Genomic DNA, 18,612 nt, shown 5'->3' with positions numbered 1-18,612 from the left:
TAAAAATGAAAACAAACCTATAATCAATGTTTGTTAAATGAATAATGATAATAACAGCTGACATTTATCAAGCTATTTCTATGTGCTAGACACTTATACATAGCATTTTGCATTCCTTATCTCATCTGATCCTTACAACAACCAGTGAGGTGGTACTGTCACTCTCACTTTACAAATGAGGAGGCAGAGGCTCAGGAAAGTGAAGTGATCTGTTCAAGGATACTGAGCCAGTACATGGTACAGTCAAATATGGGACAAGAATATCCCATTCCTTCCTGCACACATAACAGACATTCATAAAGATACTGTTTCCCCAATGAACTCAAATCAGGATGCAGAATCCCTCTCAGGGCAGACATCCAGAAAGCCATAATTATTCTGGAATGTATGAAGATCAAGTCTCCATACATTACAGAATAATTATCTTATTTATATCTGGCACTGATGCCAAGTGTATAGTTGGTACTAAATGCAGCTGTGCTAAGCATACAAAAGCTACTTAAGCAAACCATGAAAGCTGGTCCTAAGACTTACTCTCCATTTAGAAAGGTCATAATAAGGATCATAAACCTAGATTTCAACAATGAGAACAGAAAAATCACTTCATAATATATATTCATTTATTCACAATTCCCCCAACTAGCCCAACATACTTACCTTTTTGCGTACACCTTCTTGGGTGCTAGACAGTTTGAGCAAAACAGGAGGAAGGAATTTAGATATAATATTTTGTAACTGTTCATCTGTTTCAGCATGGCCAAGTCGTAAAAAGACCCGTTCAAGCTGATCTACAATACAAAAAAGAAAAAAAAGCGAACCTAGCAAATCAAACATAACCACGACCGGTAATTTTTATAGCTTAACCCTATATTTCTGGATCGCAGATCCTTTCATCAGAGATTTAACCACAGCTGGCCCTGTATGCAGATGATTCTGACACAGCTATCAAACACTAGCTAATTCTAATGTCTTACAACTGTCCCGGTCATGTCAAGAATAACAAAATTCTCTCCTACATACGAAGTTATACAGTTTTTCTAAGTGACTTGAATACTAGAAAGGATACAAAACTTTTGAAGGTGACTTCTAGACGTAACTAGCAGAGCAAGGCAGAAGAACTTTAATCAGAAGTCAAGGACAATTACATTTTTGGTAAAATCATCTTACTCATGAAATTTCTCCCAAGACAGAATCACTGCCCATTACTACGTTGGGGTTACCTAACAAGAAAGTGAGGCACAAGTTTCCACCAAGAAAAACCACTGTGATAGAAACATGTTAAACAACACCATGAGGAGTTCTCAGCAAAACCAAACTGTGATTAACTATAAAATAAGCAACTCTGTTTCTTCAAATATACTACAAGATTGCAAGAGGGGAAAAGAGGGGGAAAGGCAGAGGTAATGAGGGAATCTATAGGCTTAAGCAATACATCAACCAATGCAACTGACTGGATATTTGATATTAATTATTGTTAATACTTTAGGTGCAATAATGGGGGAAATACAGTGGGTGGGGTCATATAAATGAAACCAATATTGACCACTAATTAATAATTGTTCATGCTGAATGACAGATACTGTGAATCTGTACTTTTATATATGCTTGAAATTTTCCATAATGATTTTTAAAGGAAGTAGTTCGTGTGCATGTGCATGTATATACATATATGTATACACACACACACACACACACACACACACACACACACACACACACACACACACACATATACAGAGAGAGACAGAGGCTAGCTCTGTTCACTGAGAGGGCCTAGAAGGAACGATATCCTAAAAGCAACGACCAAACCCAGCACCCAGATCTTGGTTTTTAAATACCGTTCTTCAATAAAAGGAAGCAGAAGTCCTTGGAAAAATGGATGATTCCAGGGTTAGTGCATGGAAAATACAAGATGAGCCTGAAGCATCCTCTAATACCAGAAAGGAAGTGGGGCACTGGGCATGTCAAAGGGACACAGGAACCAAGCTGAAAGAGCCCTTAATGGCCAAATGTGAACAACAAAATATACAACATAGTATTGGCTTATGACCCAAAACATAAAATAAATAAATATAAATCCACACGGATATAAATGACTGAATAATGAATTGGGGAGAAGAGACAACTCTTTCTTATAGAAGAATTCTAAATAATACACATAGATATTCAATCCTACAAGAAATGGAGCTTAATTCTTACCCTACCAACCTTGAGGGTAGGCTAGACTTAGTGACTTGCTTCCAAAAAATAATGTAGGGAAAGGAAATGATATTAACTTTACAGTGGAGAACCCTAAGAAATACTATCTTAACCAAGTGATGACGGTTAATATCATTGATAATGTCGTGTGTATATCATGTACCTCTTAATAGAATGTGACAAAGGCATTTCACCTCTGTAGTATTCATCCCCAAAACCCATAACCCCAGAATAATAATGAGTAAAACAACAGAAAAAACTCAGATCGGGGGACATTCTACAGGATACCTGGCCAGTACTCCTCAAGACTGCCAAGGTCATGAAAAACAAAGAAAAGACTGAGATAACACAGCGTATGTGCTGCATATTTCAAATAACCCCAACCACCCATGGGGTCTAGGGCAATATCCATAATAAAATACAAGAAAGCATATGAATACTCACACTAAGCGGAATAAACAAAAATTATAAAGAGCCTCATATCCAATCAGGTCTGGTTTTAATACCAAATGAACTACATTTTTAAAAATTTGGGCTCCTTCTCTGCCACTGCTGATCTGTGCAGATTCAAAGGCCCCGGTGTGTTCAACACTCGGCTCAACCCTAAACCCGCCACCAGGGCCCAGGAAGGCACTGCTGCTGGAGGGATAAAAGACACTAATGCGGCTTTACAAGAGGTGCTGAAGACCGCTCGCATCCAGCACTGCCTAGCACAGGGATTTGGCGAAGCTGCCAAAGCCTTAGACAAGCACCATGCCAGTCTCTGCGTGCCTGCATCCAACTGTGCAACTGTGTTGGTAGAAACCCTTTGTGATGAACACATCAACCTGACTAAGGCTGATGACAACAAGAAACCAGGGGAGTGGGAAGGATGCTGCAAAATTACGGAGGGGAACCCCATAAAACAGTTGTGTGGTTGTGAAGGACTATGGCAAAGAAATCTCAGGCCAATGATGCCATTGAAGAATATTTCAAATGCAAGAAATAAACAAATAAAAAACTTGGCTCTCCCCCCGACCAAAAAAAACGTTGGGGTATGTGTATCTCAAATATTTTTCCATAGCAGCACATAAAGGTCTAACTGATAAGGGCTACATGGTAAACTAGTCTATGGAAGAATGGTAATTTATTTAACTAACCCTCTATTTGGTTATTACCAGTTTTGTTATAGTACAAACAATGTTTCAAAGAACATCCTTATCCATATATGCTTGTATGCGCTTCTGTAACCTAAAACCTTGGAAACAGAACTGCTGAGTCAAATGGACTGTCATAAAGTTTAACAGATTTTAGAAAATTGTCCTTCAAAAAGGTTGTACTAATTTACACACCACCAGCAGTGTATGTAAGTTCCCTATACCCTCACCTACACTGAGTAATCAATTTTAGCTGAATAGAATAGGTGGGGGGAAAAAACCTATTGTTTTTACTTTATATCAGTTTTATTATTGAACTAAACTATCTTTTCAAATATCTAGTGGGCGTTTTCATATTATCTTCAGTAAACACCCATTATTCTTTTGAGCTGCTGATTTATAAAAGCTGTTGTACATTAGGAAAAAATTTCCCCCTTCTCTTTCACATTGCAAATACTTTTTCATAGTTTGCCTTCTGATTCTATAGCATTTTTTTCTTTTCCTTATCTAAGTTTTTTAATATAGTTAAATTTACCGTTCTTCCCTTTTATGGCTTCTGAGTTTCTAGATATGCTTAGAAATGCCTTTTTCATTAGAAGATTATAAAAAAACCGTATGTTGTGCAGAAAGGAGTTAACATAGCAGGCCTGAGACCACTATCCTTACAAAGGCCTGCTTGCAAAGCTGGTGCTTGACTAGTGTCTGGGAATTTGGATTTTAGGTGGGTTCCCACCATCCCCAGAACTAGTAAGGAAGGTTCACTGTGCCTAAACTGTTTGTACAAACAACATGGTTTATGCTGAACACCTGCTTTCCTTCTGGGAATCTGGAGTTTTAGTATGTGCTACGTGGAGGGTGTTCATGTGAACAGCCCCCAGTAAACACCCTGGGCACTGAGGCTTTAATGAGCTTCCCTGGTAGACAACATTTCACCCATGCTGTCACAACTCACTGCTGGTGGAATGAAGTGTGTTCTGTGTGACTCCACTGCAAAAACTCTTGGAAGTCTGCCCCTAGCTTCTGTGAGACTTCACCCCCACATGCCTTTTCCTTCTCAGATTTTGCTTGGTACTCTTTCGTTGTAATAAATCTTAAAATCCTAACCATGAGTATGACTACATACTAAGTCCTATGAGTCCTCCTAGTGAATCATCGAACTTGGGGGTAGATGGTCTTGAGGACTCTAACACATATATTTATCTATGTTTTCTTCTGGTACTCTTATGATTTTGCTTTCTGCATTTAAGTCTTTGATCCATCTAGAATTCTTTTTTTTTTTTGCATGTAGGAGGAATATAGGAAACCTGGTTTCTTGTGAGTTTGTTTTTTTTTTTGTTTTTTTTTTCCTTTTTCATTGTGAAGTAAAACATAGAAAAATGAACAAAACATAAATGTACGGTTTAATATATTATTATAAACACCCATGTAACTATCACTCAAGGCAAGAAAAAAAAAATTTTGAAACCTGCATAAAGAAAAGATTTGTATTAGAATTAGAGAACTGGAGAAGGCTGAAAGATGGTTTAACATAAAAAGCACAGCAATTAAGGACTCCTCTAAGAGCACAGAGGTAATTAGCAGCAGAGCAAGAACTGTAATAGTCTTCTGACCTTTAGTCTTAGGGTCCTTGCCTACACCATGCAACTGTCTACAAAAATGATCCTTATTTTCTATAGGGCACTTATACTATACATACTATATCTTACACAGGGAGCCCTGTTTGAGAGACTACCCAAAGGTTCATAAGAGTTAGTCTCATTTAGGCAGTATTTATGACAAAACGGAAAAATGTACAAACTCAAAGGCCAGAAAACAACACTAGATAAAGCTCACTACTGTGAATAAGAAGCTAATGTCTAAGGTGTCAAATGCAATTCACCCTACCACCTCATCCAAATTCTCTTCCTCCTTCAAAGCCCAGCACCCTCCTATTTTCACTGTGAAGCATTCACTCCCCATCTAGATCACTCAAACACTCATTCAAGTATTTATTAAATACTACTATGTGCTAGGGCTTGGTGGTCATAGGCATAAAGAGTAAAAATGAAAGAGATAAGAACACTGCCCAGGTTTACATCATATGTATACGGTAGTTGTATGTGGAAAGAAAATAACAGAGCAGGAATCCTTCCTAAGAGTGAACCAATCTAGACCCAAGGGACCGCCTTAATCACATAATTCATCACTCTCCAACAGCCATCCAAATCACAACAGCTTCTTAAATGTACAGTAAGTTCTCCTGGCCCAAATCTTTTGGTCAAGCAAGTCCCTCAACCCAGAATACTCTCCTAACCTCTCCCAATCATCTCCACACATCCAAATCCACCCACTCAAGGTCTAGCTCAAATACCATATGCTCTACAGAGCCCCTTCCCCTACCCACCCCCAATGGGATCCTGGCCCTACAGACTCCAACAGACCTTCTTTGTAACTCTCCCTTGAGGTGTGATGTGAATCTGACTCCACCCAGCTGCCTACTCATTCGTCTCCATCCACGTCTAGAGCTCCTCAAGTTGAGAAGCCATATACTCTCAGGTACCCCAGCACTTAACTCAGTGTCTTGCAGAGTAGTTACTCAATTACCTGCTGAATGAATGAAATACAAATTCCTCGTGCATTAGACAAGCTATATAGGAGTTTCCACATCTAACATCCATAGCAAGGAAAAGGAGGGCATTGGTGGCAATTTATAACACCTAATAACAGAATCTCTTGGAAAACAGTGTCTTGTTTTGTTTTTTTTAACAACATGACAAGTGTTTGGGGGGTTTTAAAAAAAGGGAGAGAGAGAGATTCCAAAAGGCTGGATTGTTTAGCAGAATCTCTTGTTCAGGACCTCGGAGGGGTGTGACAGCTAAGGCAGTGAGAAGAGGGAGAGGAAAAAAAAAAAAGAGAGAAACAGCAGAAAACCAAGTACTCTATGGCAAGGACTTTCCCATGCCTCGCCGCTTCTTCAAAAATTAACTCCTGAAATACTCGAGAAGATAGGTTTTTGTTTTGTTCTGTTTTTGCAGAAATCAGTGAAATAAGTGGGTTTCGTTTCTAGGCTGACATGAGTGGAACCAAAGCAGCACTTCAGAAATGGGATTCCAGAAGCTAAGAAAAATGTAAGGAACTAAATTACAGGAAATTCACAAAAACTGGAAGGGGGGGATGAGCACCTCTGGACTTTGATAATCTCTGCAATTAGGAGTCTGAGGCTAAACTACAAAGGATAAAGAAGCCCTACCTGAGTAATACTCAAAAACATTTTCCGGTAGATGAATCCTGTGATAATCCATTATGTCTCTTTCAGAATTATAAATCTAACCAGGTACTAGCTGGTAATTAAATTCCATTTCATCTACTAATTCCTAAATACCATTTCAATTCACTAAATGCCACTCTAACACCTGGCAAAATCCAACAGAGGCCAGCAGGATGCTTCTCTAGGAACTAATGTCTAGAAATTTGGTATCTACTCTTGGACTGTCTTTAAATACACACCTTTTATTAAGGAACACATTGAATACAAATGGGCCTAAAAGGAGAATGTCAGAAGAGCAGTAAACACAGGTATTGTGAGTGGGGAGGGGAAAAAGATAACCAATTGTGGTTCTAGTGGGTGTTGCCTCCCTCCAGCTAGGGCATCCCAAGAGGCCAAAAGATGAGAACCTTTGCTGGCACTGAGGTCCTGAGCAAGAGGTCCCTGCTGATGCAGTCCCTGCTAGTACCCTCTCCTCTGAGAGCTAAGGCAATCAGACAGGCCACCTCCAAATCTCCTGGCCTACCAGTCTTCCCCTCAGAGCCCAGGCAATGCCCCAGTCTAGAAACCCCTGCATCAAGATGTGCATCAGTAGACCCTTTGAGCAGGGAAGGGGAAAGGCGTCTTTCTTCCCCTTCCGTTTCAGAAGTCCTAAGTTCCTGCATACGCATGCACGCTACTTTAAGCACACACGCGCGCACACACACACACCCTCTACATACACCCTCTACACACACCCTCTACACATACCCTACACACACTTTAAGCCCTCTACGAACCCAGCACAGCCTACAGCAAGGCCACCCTTCCCTATGTCACTCCCTACTCCCCCTACAAACACACACACACACACAAAGGGAGGGAAGTCACAGGGGTAGTGTGGCAGGGCTGGGCCAGGTATAAACAGCAGCCCTGGTTTATACCCTAGTTTTAAGTAAGTGCTAGACTCCTGATGGCACTGAGGCCTACAAACACCCCCACCTCCCAAGGAGGCCCTTTACTCCAGAGACTGAAGCTGGCTGACACCCAGTTAGAAATCAGTGTTAGGAAGCAGAAGGATTAGTTCAGTTTATGAAAGTCAGTTTAGGGGAGATAATACATACTATGCAAGAGTTCAGACTGCATAAAAGTTAAACATATGATAGTTAAGGTCCACCCAAAGTACCTAATTACTTAGAAGGACAATACTTATGTGGCTGTGTAAACTCTAGAATGTTCTTTTTTATCGCTATTTAAATCCCACTATGTGTGGTTTGATCTGCTTACCTTTAAAAAGGTAAGATATCACAACGACATTAATACATCTTTCACAGGCCCAAAAGCTCTAAGGCCAAAATAATCTAGGAGAGAATAAACAATGTCCCCATTTTCCTTCTAGGCAATTCTTTCCACCTCCCAACTTTCCATTTCTGTACACACCTAAAGAATAAAGATAAGTGAAATAGCAAAAATCACTCACAATTTATTCTAAATTTGCACTGTGGTTTATAAAAAATTTCATTCATGTAATCCCTCAAATTTCCACCTAAATGAATTAAGATATCATACACTATCAGCAGCAATATACACAGTAGAAATGCTATGGGGGGAGGAGCTAAATTAGAAGATAGCAATAAAATGTACCTTTGGATTGATACTACAAAATCCTAGGTACTCACTGGATATAGTATCAGAGAATTCCAAGCTGAACTTCCAGAGTTTCAGAGAACCATCTAACATCATCCAAGAGTGAAACTGACATCATGCTCCCATTTTGCCTCAGAACGAAGTACAATTAAGTGATTTTCCATCACCAAAAAAAAAAATTAAACCCAATGCCATCAAGTCGATTCCAACTCATAGCAACCCTACACACAGCACATGTCAAAATGGCAGAATTAGGAACATTCAATTAGCATGACTATGCCTCTATATGTTCTCTATATACTCTTTTCACAAATAAAGAACCAGTTTCACAAAAACATTTCTGTAACATGTAAAATTAGTTTTTGTGGTGCGACAGACAATGCTATTCGTAAACTAACACTCACTGTCTTTTCCTTGTGCACACTAAGAAACATCTTCAATTTTTATCTTTTTCTCTTCTCTCATTAATTTTTTTTAATTTATATTTATCATCACAAAGAATAGAGGTGTCAGGCATATACAAACTATCATGAACTTCCCGACTCTGGATAACTAGAGAAGAAAAAAAAAAAAAAACTCATGAAAGTCTTGGTAGGAAATTGCTACCTGATAACCTATGCATTTTTAAATGTTACTTCAAAAAAATGCACATATCCTAAGAAACCAAATCTACTAACCTCTACAATCAATGTGATACATGGTTTATCCAGTCTTGACAAATATCCTCTGGATCACCATGGTATGTTCATCCACTCGTACATATGCAATTGTATAAAGAATCTATTATTTAAAACACCCAGAAAAAAAAAGGACAATTAAAAGATTTATACTTATATAGCTACCATTTTAAAGAAAAAAATAAGTACTTCTCATTTCTGTGCTAAAATCTTCTAATTGGATGTCCTGCTTTGCAAACTCAGAGTAAGGGACACAAATTATAGTGGTTACCAAATTGAGGAAAGAGTAAGAAATATTTCCATAAATAGAATTTATTGGGTAGAAGTAACACACTAAAGCTTCTAAATAATACACTGGTAATTATCACTGAACACTAAAAAAAATCTCCAATACCAATATAACATATTTTATCATGTGTATAAGAAAACATAAAACCTAACATGAAAATCGGAGGAAATGTCTGAATTATACGTAACTTTATAAGAGTGTTAGTGAGTGGGTAGGTGTTATCAGCACACTACAACTGAGAAAGCTGCTGTTGTTGTTAGGTGCCGTGGAGTCAGTTCCGACTCGTAACGATCCTCTGTATAACAGAACACAACACTGCCCAGTCCTGCACTATCACAATCATTGCTATGTTTGAGGTCACTCTTGCAGCCACTTTGTCAATCCATCTCCTTGACAGTCTTCCTCTTTTTCACTGATTCTCTACTTTACCAAGCATGACACCCTTCTCCAGGGCCTGGTCCCTCCTGATAACATGTCCAAAGTACATAAGATGAAGTCTTGCCATACTCCCTTCTAAGAAGCATTCTGGCTGTATCATTTCCAAGACAGATTTGTTCGTTCTTCCAGCAGTCTATGGTACATTCTTTGCCAACACTACAATTCAAAGGCATCAGTTCTTCTTTGGTCCTCCTATTTCATTGTCCAGCTTTCACATGCATATAAGGCAAGTGAAAACACCCTGGCCTGGGTCAGGGGCACCTTAGTCCTCAAAGTGACATCTTTGCTTTTTAACACTTTAAAGAGATCTTTTGCAGCAGATTTGCCCAATGCTATACGTTATTTGATTTTTTGACTGCTGCTTCCATGGGCGTTACTGTGGAGTCAAGGAAAATGAAGTCCTTGACAACTTCAATATTTTCTCCATTTATCTGATGACACTTAGTAGTTGAGTTATGAGGATTTTTACTTTCTTTACGTTGAGGTGTAATCCATCCTGAAGGCTGCAGTCTTTGATCTTCATCAGTACATGCTTCAAGTCCTCTTCACTTTATGTAAGCAAGGTTATGTCATCTGCATATCACAGGTTGTTAATGAATCTTCCTCCAGTCCTGATGTCTGTTCCTCACAGTCTACCTTCTCTGATTATTAGTTCAACATAGAGATTGAATAAGTACAGTAAAAGAATACAACCCTGCCGTACAACTTCCTTGATTTTAAACCACACAGTACCCCCTTGTTCTGTTCGAACAACTGCCTCTTGGTCTATGTACAGGTTCTTCATGAGCACAATTAAATGTTCTGGAGTTCCCATTCTTCACAGTGTTATCCATACTTTGTTATGATCCACACAGTCAAATGCCTTTTGCATAGTCAACAAAATACAGGTAAACATCTTTCTGGTATTCTCTGCTTTCAGTCAAGATCCATCTGACATCAGCAACGATATCTCTCGTTCCACGTCCTCTTCTGAATCTGGCTTGAATTTCTGGAGGTTCCCTGCTGATACACTGCTGCAACCGTTTTTTAATTATCTTCAAAATTACTTGCATGTGATTACTAATGATACTGTTCAATAATTTCCACATTCTGTTGCATCTCCTTTCTTTGGAATAGGCACAAGTATGGATCTCTTCCAGTCAGTTGGCCAGGCAGCTGTCTTCCAAATTTCGTGGCATAGACAAGTGAGCACTTCCAGCATTGCATCAATTTGTTAAAACATCTCAATTGGTAGTCCGTCAATTCCTGGAGCCTTGCTTTTCACCAATGCCTTCAGTGAAGCTTGGATTTCTTTCAATACCATCTGTTCTTGATCATATGCTATCTCCTGAAATGGTTGAACGTCGACCAACTCTTTTTGGTATAGTGACTCTGTGTACACCCTCCAGCTGCTTTTGATGCTTTCTGCGTCTTTCAATATTTTGCCCATAGAATTTTTCAATATTGCAACTTGAGGCTTGGATTTTTTCCTCAGTTCTTCCAGTTTGAGAAATGCAAAGTGTGGTCTTCCCTTTTGGTTTTCTACCTCCAGGTTTTTGTATATTTCATTATAATACTTTAATTTTCTCTTCTCAAGCTGCCCTTTGAAATCTTCTGTTCAGTTCTTTTACTTCATCATTTCTTCTTCTCGCTTTACTACTAGACATTCAAGAGCAACTTTCAGACTCTCTTCTGGCGTCCATTTTGGTTTTTTCTTTCTTTCCTGTATTTTTAATGACCTCTTGCTCTCTTCATGTATGATGTCATTCCACAACTCGCCTGATCTTCGGTCATAGTGTACAATGCGTCAAATCTACTCTTCAGATGGTCTCTAAATTCAGGTGGGATATACTCAAGGTAGTACTTCAGCTCTCCTGGATGTAATTTTCTTCAGCTTCAACTTGAACTTGCATATGAGCAATTAATGGTCTGTTCTGCAGTTGGCCCCTGGCCTTGCTCTGGCTGATGATATTGAGCTTCTCATTGTCTCTTTCCACAGATGTAGTTAATTTGATTCCTGTGTATTCCATCTGGTGAAGTTCACATGTATAGTCGCCATTAATGTTGTCAAAAAAAGGTATTTGCAATGAATAAGTCATTGGTCTTGCAAAATTCTAACTGACAAGGTAAATGGGTTAAAAGTTACAACCCTGGTAAACTTTGACCTCTCTGAGAACTACTCATCCCCATCCCTGGCTCTTATTTGTCTTCTCACCCCTAGATATGTGTGACCCCTACATGGCTATCCTCTGAACAATCTGTCTACTCCCATGATTCCACCATCACTCCCACACTCTCTCAAACTTCAGAATCAAAGGTCCCACACACTTGCAATTCATGTGTCAATCACTATGCCACGTGCTTTCTCTCTTTCCATACCCATAACGACCCTGTAAGATAGGTTTTGTTATTATTCCATTTTACAGGTGAGAAAACCATGACCCTTGTTCAAGGACACATTAACTAAAAAGTGGCAAAGCTAGAATTCAAAACCAGCTCTGACTCCACTGCAAGATGTTTTAGCTGCTACACAGAAAACACGAACAATTCAACATGGTGTCTCAATAATCCAACTCACTCATTCAACAAATAATTTATTCCCTCTTTTTTCCATTTCTATCTTCTTAAATCTGTCTAGAGGCTAACTCTCCTCTACCACCACCACCCCCACAGTCTCTCTAGTTAGATTCTTGGGATCATCCATAACACCTTCCTTTCTAACCCTTATCTAGTTGACCAATAATGTCTGCCTATCTTAGAGATTCTAGATCATATTACTTCCTTCCCAAATCTACTTCCACTACCCCAATTCATATCCCAAGTTCTTTTACTTGGCCACTGTGATACCCTCCCAATTAGTCTTGCTGCTCTGGTCTCTGGATCCTTCCAATCAACATTATACCACAGCCACCTGTTATCCTTATAAAACAGATCTGCTCATGTTACTTCTTTGCTTAAAAACCTCTGATGGTTCTCTACTGTCTACAGAACAAAGTCCAAACTAGTTGTGTTGGCATTTCTACACAAACGATCCCAATCCACCCTCCCAGCTTCACCTCTCACTGCCCCTTCCACCAAAAGAATAATAATTTATACAGAGCTTAATTGTTTATGTTGTGCATTTTCACATACATTAATCCTAATAACACTATGGGTGTTTACTATGCCAATTTTATGAGAAAGAAACTGAGACTCAGAAAGGTAAAATAATCTGCCCAGGATTTCAAAATATAAAAGGCAGAAAGGGCCAAGTCTCAAACTTTAACGCTCCTTTCCCAGTATTCCATGCGGCCATACAACCCCCATCCCCATCATATCAGATCTACTCAACTTTTTCTGTAAATGCATATTTTTCTACCACCATGTCTTAGCTCAAGCTCTTATTCCCTTAGCCTGTTCTCATTCCTTGAGGTTTCCAACGAACTTGTTTCTATTAAGCATTTTCCATATCATGCTTTATATTAAACCAGCAACCAGTGGCCATTGAGTCAATTCCGACTGATGGCGACCTCATGTGTATCAGAATAGAACTGTGCTCCCCAGGGTTTTCAATGGCTGATTTTTGGGGAGCAGATCACCAGGGCTTTCTTCTGAAGCACCTCTGGGTGGACGTGAACCTCCAACCTTTTGGTTAACAGCCAAGGTCATTAACTGTTCACACCACCATCCTGTTTCATATATTTTCATTTGTATACAAATCTGTCACTCTACTGAATAATAAACCCTTTGAGAACAGGCCACATATTCACTCAATTTTAAGAGTCTGCTTATTGAACTAGAAAATGTATGAGTAAAACAAGCCATATAAGATGGCAACCATTCAGGCAGAGACTGGCCAGCCTGAAACCAGAGATCAGCAACTAGGCTCAAACCATCTGAGCTCATTGGCAGTCTCTACAATTTTAACATCTTCCGAACAAGGTCAAATGCCCCACTGCCAAGGATTATCAACACTGGTCTTTATTAAATATTACAGTTTACTGAAAGCATAATTCAAAACAGAAAGGAAGGAAGTACAAAATTAGAATGGAAGTCAATAAAAAATAGAACTACCACTTTAGTTTTCCATTTGTGGCACAAGCGGTTTGCAACTGGCTGCTAATCTAAGGGTTGGCAGTTCTGACCCAACCAGCAGCACCACGGAAGAAAGGCTGGCAATCTGTTTCCATAAAGATTACAGCCAAGAAAACCCTATGGAGCAGTTCTACTCTGACACACATGGGGTCACCACTCAACTGCAACGAGTTTACTTTTTTTTAATCCAGTTATCATAACTTAAATAATACGAGCTTGGCTTATTATGTAGCTTTTCTACAAAGATTAGCTCTGCAGCATGTGTGCCTGTCATTAAAGCTGCCATCTCTTTAGGACTATTTCATTATCCCCACAGAATCACATTCGGCTACACAGCTACACACAGTTTCCCACAACTGATCCTTTAAAAGAGCAACCAGGATTTCTGGCACTGGCAGAGGCTCTCTCCAAAGACATTTTGCCATGTTGATTATCTGGCCAATTTTTGCAACAGAAGTTTCCCATGACTATGTCAAATGGTCAAATTGAATAGTATGTGCTTTAAGATTACAGGCTGTTGCTCCTTCATAAGCTGTCTTTATTCCAACGAAGATCAGATTCTAAGGATGCCTTATAATTACAAAGCCCAGAATATGAAACCACTAAACAGCTGACCAGGTGAAAAGTCACAAATGCTTCTTTCCCTCTGTCAGAAATCTCTCTATCCACTGCTGAAATATAACTACAATGTCAATTTTTCCATGAAGTAGCAGAGAATAATATTAAAAGAAAAACTAGCCCAAATGCCTCGCGCTGAATTTCATTTCATTCCAGAGTTTTATCAGCTTAAATAAATACAAGGAAAGAAAACTACAGACTCTGACCTTAAGTAATTTATAAACCAAATTTCAGAACTGCCTTTAACAGTCAAAGCTAATAACTCTCTACTTTGGTATCTTAACCAAAAATCTAATATGTTCTGTTCAACACACAACAGAATATCGCCATGCTTAATATATACCACAGGAGAGGAGATTCCTTCTAGACATTAGCAAAGCATGAAAAGAAAAGAAAAAAAAAAAAAAAACCACCTTGACTTTGTTAAAATTTGTATTTCATCTTTCAGAGAGGGTAACACAGTTGGTAGAGCAACATTAACATAAACTTTAGAATCTGAGTTTAAGCCTTAACTGTATAATGAGGGTAGCTCCACCACTGAGACATTAATAGTACCAAACTCACACGGTTGTTGTGAGGATTCAGTCAGTTAACATGGTCAAAGCAACTAGAACACATGGTAAGCCCTTAAACATCAGCATTACTATTATTCCATTATAATCACCTGACTCAACCTGAAGATTACATGAGATTTGTGAATGGAAAACAAATTCTAACAAAACTCAACCCAAGATTATCCTGCATACCTTCTGGCAACTTTCAAGCTCAATGATACTATTTAAAAAAGGAGGGGGCATGGCGGAGTGATAAACAAAAGAGAAACAGTCAATTCTGCTTCTCAGGAGCTCCTGCAAAGTGTGGTGGCAGACATAATCGAAAGCGGATGTGGCTTTAATTTAAATTGATATGACATGTGCATTACTTTAACTGCAAAGGTAAAAAGTGTTGATCTGAAATCTATGGAAAGGCAGTGCTACCAGCTACATATCTCTAAATAACAGACACAGAAATCACAGAGGATATTACTTTAGCATTATCTGTATCATATAATCATACATTTTGACGCTTATATATCCTCCTATTCCCCAATAGTATTATAATTCTTCATAGATAAGGGCTTTGGTGTTTCTTTTGCATCCTATAGCACCGATAAATAGCAGCGAAATAGTTGGATTAAAGTAACATCTAGTTGAGAATTTTAACAATGCATCTGATTTGAACTTTTCATCAGCATGAACACTGAGTATCATACAGAGAAAATACAGCCTAAAGGTTAGTGATGAGAGCATGCTAGAGTCTGGAACACCTAGGATCCATTTCCAACTCCACCACTTACTTGCTGCAGGACCTTGGGAACCTAAGAAGCGTGCTTCCCACCCCCATAAAACAAGAATAATAATCTTACCTACACTTCAGGATTATTCTAAGGAAAAAAAAGGAAAATATATACAAAATACTTAAACAATATTAAAAAAAAAAAAAGTTGCCATCAAATCTATTCCAACTCATAGTGACCCTATAAGGACACAGTAGAACTGCCCCCATAGGGTTTCCAAGGAGCAGCTGGTAGATTTAAACTGCCGACCTTTTTGGTTAACAGCCAAGCTCCTAACCACTACGTCACCAGAGTTCCTAAACAATATTGTTGCTGTTGTTGGGTGCCCTCAAGTGAATTTCAACTCCCCATGTGACAAAGTAGTACTGCCCCATAGAGTTTCCTAGGCTGTGATCTTTACGGGAGCAGATCACCAGATCTTTCTCCTGCGGAGTTGCCGGGAGCATTTGAACCGCCAACCTTTCAGTTAGCAGCCCAACTCTTAACAACTGCACCATCAGGGCTCCTAAACAATATTACTGCTGAAATATTTAGGGGGAAGTATACTGATGCGCCCTGGTGTCACAGTAGTTAAAGCATATGACTGCTAAACGAGTGGTTCCAACCCACCAGCTGCTCTGAGGGAGAAAGAAGTGGCAGTTTGCTTCCATAAAGTTTTACAGCCTTGGAAACCCTAAGGGGCAGTTCTACTCTGGCCTACTAGACCGCTATGAGTCAGAATTCCACTAGATGACAGTACGTTTGAATTTTTTTTTTTCTTGGTACTGCTGGGTATAATTTACTTTGAAATGCACCCAAAAAAGATGGATATATAACGAAACAAGTGTAATAAAATATCAACAGTAGAATTTAGCTGGTGGATATATGTGTTCACTTTCAACTTTTCTGAATGCCTGAGAATCTTCATAAAATGTTAGGGGAAAAAAACAACAGTGACAGCTAGTGGTTTGCTTTTATCACCACCTACTACTCAGAAGGAAATCCTGGTGGCGTAGTGGTTAAGTGCTACAGTAGCTAACCAAAAGGTTGGCAGTTCAAATCTACCAGATGCTCCTTGGAAACTCTACGGGGCAGTTCTACTCTGTCCTATAGGGTCGCTATGAGTCGGAATCGACTCGACAGCAATGGGTTTGGTTTGGGTTTTTACTAGTCAGAAGTAATAGAGAAAACCATTTCAGGTTTTTTTTTTTTTTTTTTTTGTGGAATTTTCAAAAGAACCTTTTACCAGCCATCTCCCCTTTTATTACAGCCATTCTGAAACTAAAAGTGGTTTAGCTGAAACTTCTTAGCCAATAAATATATGTATGTGATTTTAAGGTAAGTTATTCTAAGGTACCAATTGCCAAGTATTTAATCTTTCCTGAAGAAATATAGAAAGCAGTCAACAGATAGCTGAGGTTGACAATTTGACCCAACAACACCATGGAAAAGCAAGGATGGGAATTATTTGTTTCCAGTAACTGCTAAAGCCAGTAAATACCTGAACCAGAAGTACTACTAGCACTTTAACTGGTACTTTGATGTACAGGAGCACACAGCATATACACAAATACCTCAGCCACTTTAGAATGAGATTCAATTCTTCCTCTAGTGTTGCTCCCCATTCCCACTGGCAACTCATAGATGTTAACATGATTAGTGCTACAACAGGTACTTGGATATCATACAGTATGCCAATTTAAAAAATCAGGGGACTGAGCTCCCCAGAAGGGCTGGTAGTGCTTGGCCACTGTCAGGCCACTTGGAACTATCAGAGAAGCAATCAACTCCGTGGCTATTAACCCATGTCTATTTGTAACCATACCATGAGACCTTGTCTATTCAGACTCTCCATGGCTTCATCCTGCCCAGGATCACACCAAATGTTTCAGCCTCAAAAAGAGCAACCATTACTCCTGCTCTACCAGTTCTGTGTCAAAGCAGCAATAAACCTGGTCTCTCAAAGCCTGTTCCATCTTTAAAACAAGGATAATTCCTACCTACCTGCCTCACAAGGTTGTTATGAGAGCAAAAATGAGATCATATATCTAAAAGTAGCTTTAAACTGCCAAACACTAAAGAAACGTAAATGATGCTTGTAACTATTTTCATATGGAAATTCAGAAGAAGCTGTAACAACATAAACTTCACAAAGCCTCATGACATCTGATCCATGATTGATTTCATTTAAAACCCACATCATCCCCTTTCTTGCTTTTGTCATAAACTGAAAGCTAGCACTGTGGGAAAGGGGCGGGGTTTAAGTAACCTAAAGCATTTCAACTAACCACTGCAAACGCCATGAGAAATTATTTTACATGTTCTATGAAAAAATTTTACAACCCCGGCGTGGGCCTGCGACGCCTTGGGACTACACTTCCCAGAAAGCATCGAGGCGAACCCAGGCGGCTGGCAGAGCGTCCTGGGGATTCAGGGTGACCACCGCTCTCCCCGAACGTGGATCGCCGTCCCTTGGAAAACTGCGACGTTTATGGTCGGGTGTACATTGACTCTCCTTTCTGAAAACGCTGTCACCCCGTGGTTTCTCCTCCGGTTAACGCCATTACCCTCTTCGTCCTCCCTCCACCTGAGGGTCACCGCCTATTCTTGACCTTTCGGCTGATTTCTAGGTGTCACATGAAGACATCTTCACCCGCTTCCCGAAAGCTCCATTTCTAGAGCTGGCCCAAGAGTCGAGACCAGTGGCCACAGCGGGGTCGGACGGAACGGGCTGACACTGCTCGCCACCCCGGGGCTCCGGCCCGTTCGCCAGCCCAGGCGCCTTGGGCAGGGGGCTGGGCTCCAGCGCCCCCATCCACCCCGGGATGGGGCGGATCGTGGGCAGAGGTGGCTCCGCCCGGGGCTCCAGTTTCAATTTCGCAACGTGACGGTGCAAACCTGAGGCCTACAAACGCCAGCGGCGGCGTCCCGCCCGCCTGCCAGGCCCCACGTCCCAGCCCCCAGCAAGCCACGGCCGCTGCACGCTCGGCCCGGCGCCCCACGGGCGGCAGCGCGCC

General features: G+C 40.0%; 1 protein-coding gene and 1 pseudogene across 5 annotated transcripts in view; one reads left to right on the top strand and one right to left on the bottom strand.

Annotated features, from left to right (window-relative positions):
* ECPAS (Ecm29 proteasome adaptor and scaffold) overlaps positions 1–18,612 on the bottom strand; it is a 99,560-nt gene that overhangs the window by 80,164 nt on the left and 784 nt on the right. Inside the window, exons 1-3 of one of the 5 annotated variants that reach the window (XM_023727399.1) lie at positions 8,883–9,475; positions 8,610–8,757; positions 658–788 (exon numbers count right to left, since the gene is read on the bottom strand). Coding sequence is in view for 3 of the 5 variants with exons in the window: in XM_023727397.1 (XP_023583165.1) it covers positions 658–834 (177 nt within the window). In the remaining 2 variants the exon portion in view is untranslated. Of the gene's footprint in view, positions 1–657; positions 1,652–8,609; positions 8,758–8,882; positions 9,476–18,162; positions 18,414–18,612 lie in introns of those variants that run through there. The other 4 variants (XM_004372168.2, XM_023727400.1, XM_023727398.1 and 1 more) reach the window with 4 other exon arrangements.
* On the top strand, positions 1,743–8,782 carry LOC111819712 (40S ribosomal protein S12 pseudogene; annotated as a pseudogene).

The sequence above is a fragment of the Trichechus manatus genome, unplaced genomic scaffold (genome assembly GCF_000243295.1).
Source record: "Trichechus manatus latirostris isolate Lorelei unplaced genomic scaffold, TriManLat1.0 scaffold00016, whole genome shotgun sequence".
Lineage (NCBI taxonomy): Eukaryota > Metazoa > Chordata > Mammalia > Sirenia > Trichechidae > Trichechus > Trichechus manatus.
The sequence above is the reverse complement of the archived record's forward strand: the minus strand, read 5'-3'. Positions and strand labels throughout refer to the sequence as shown.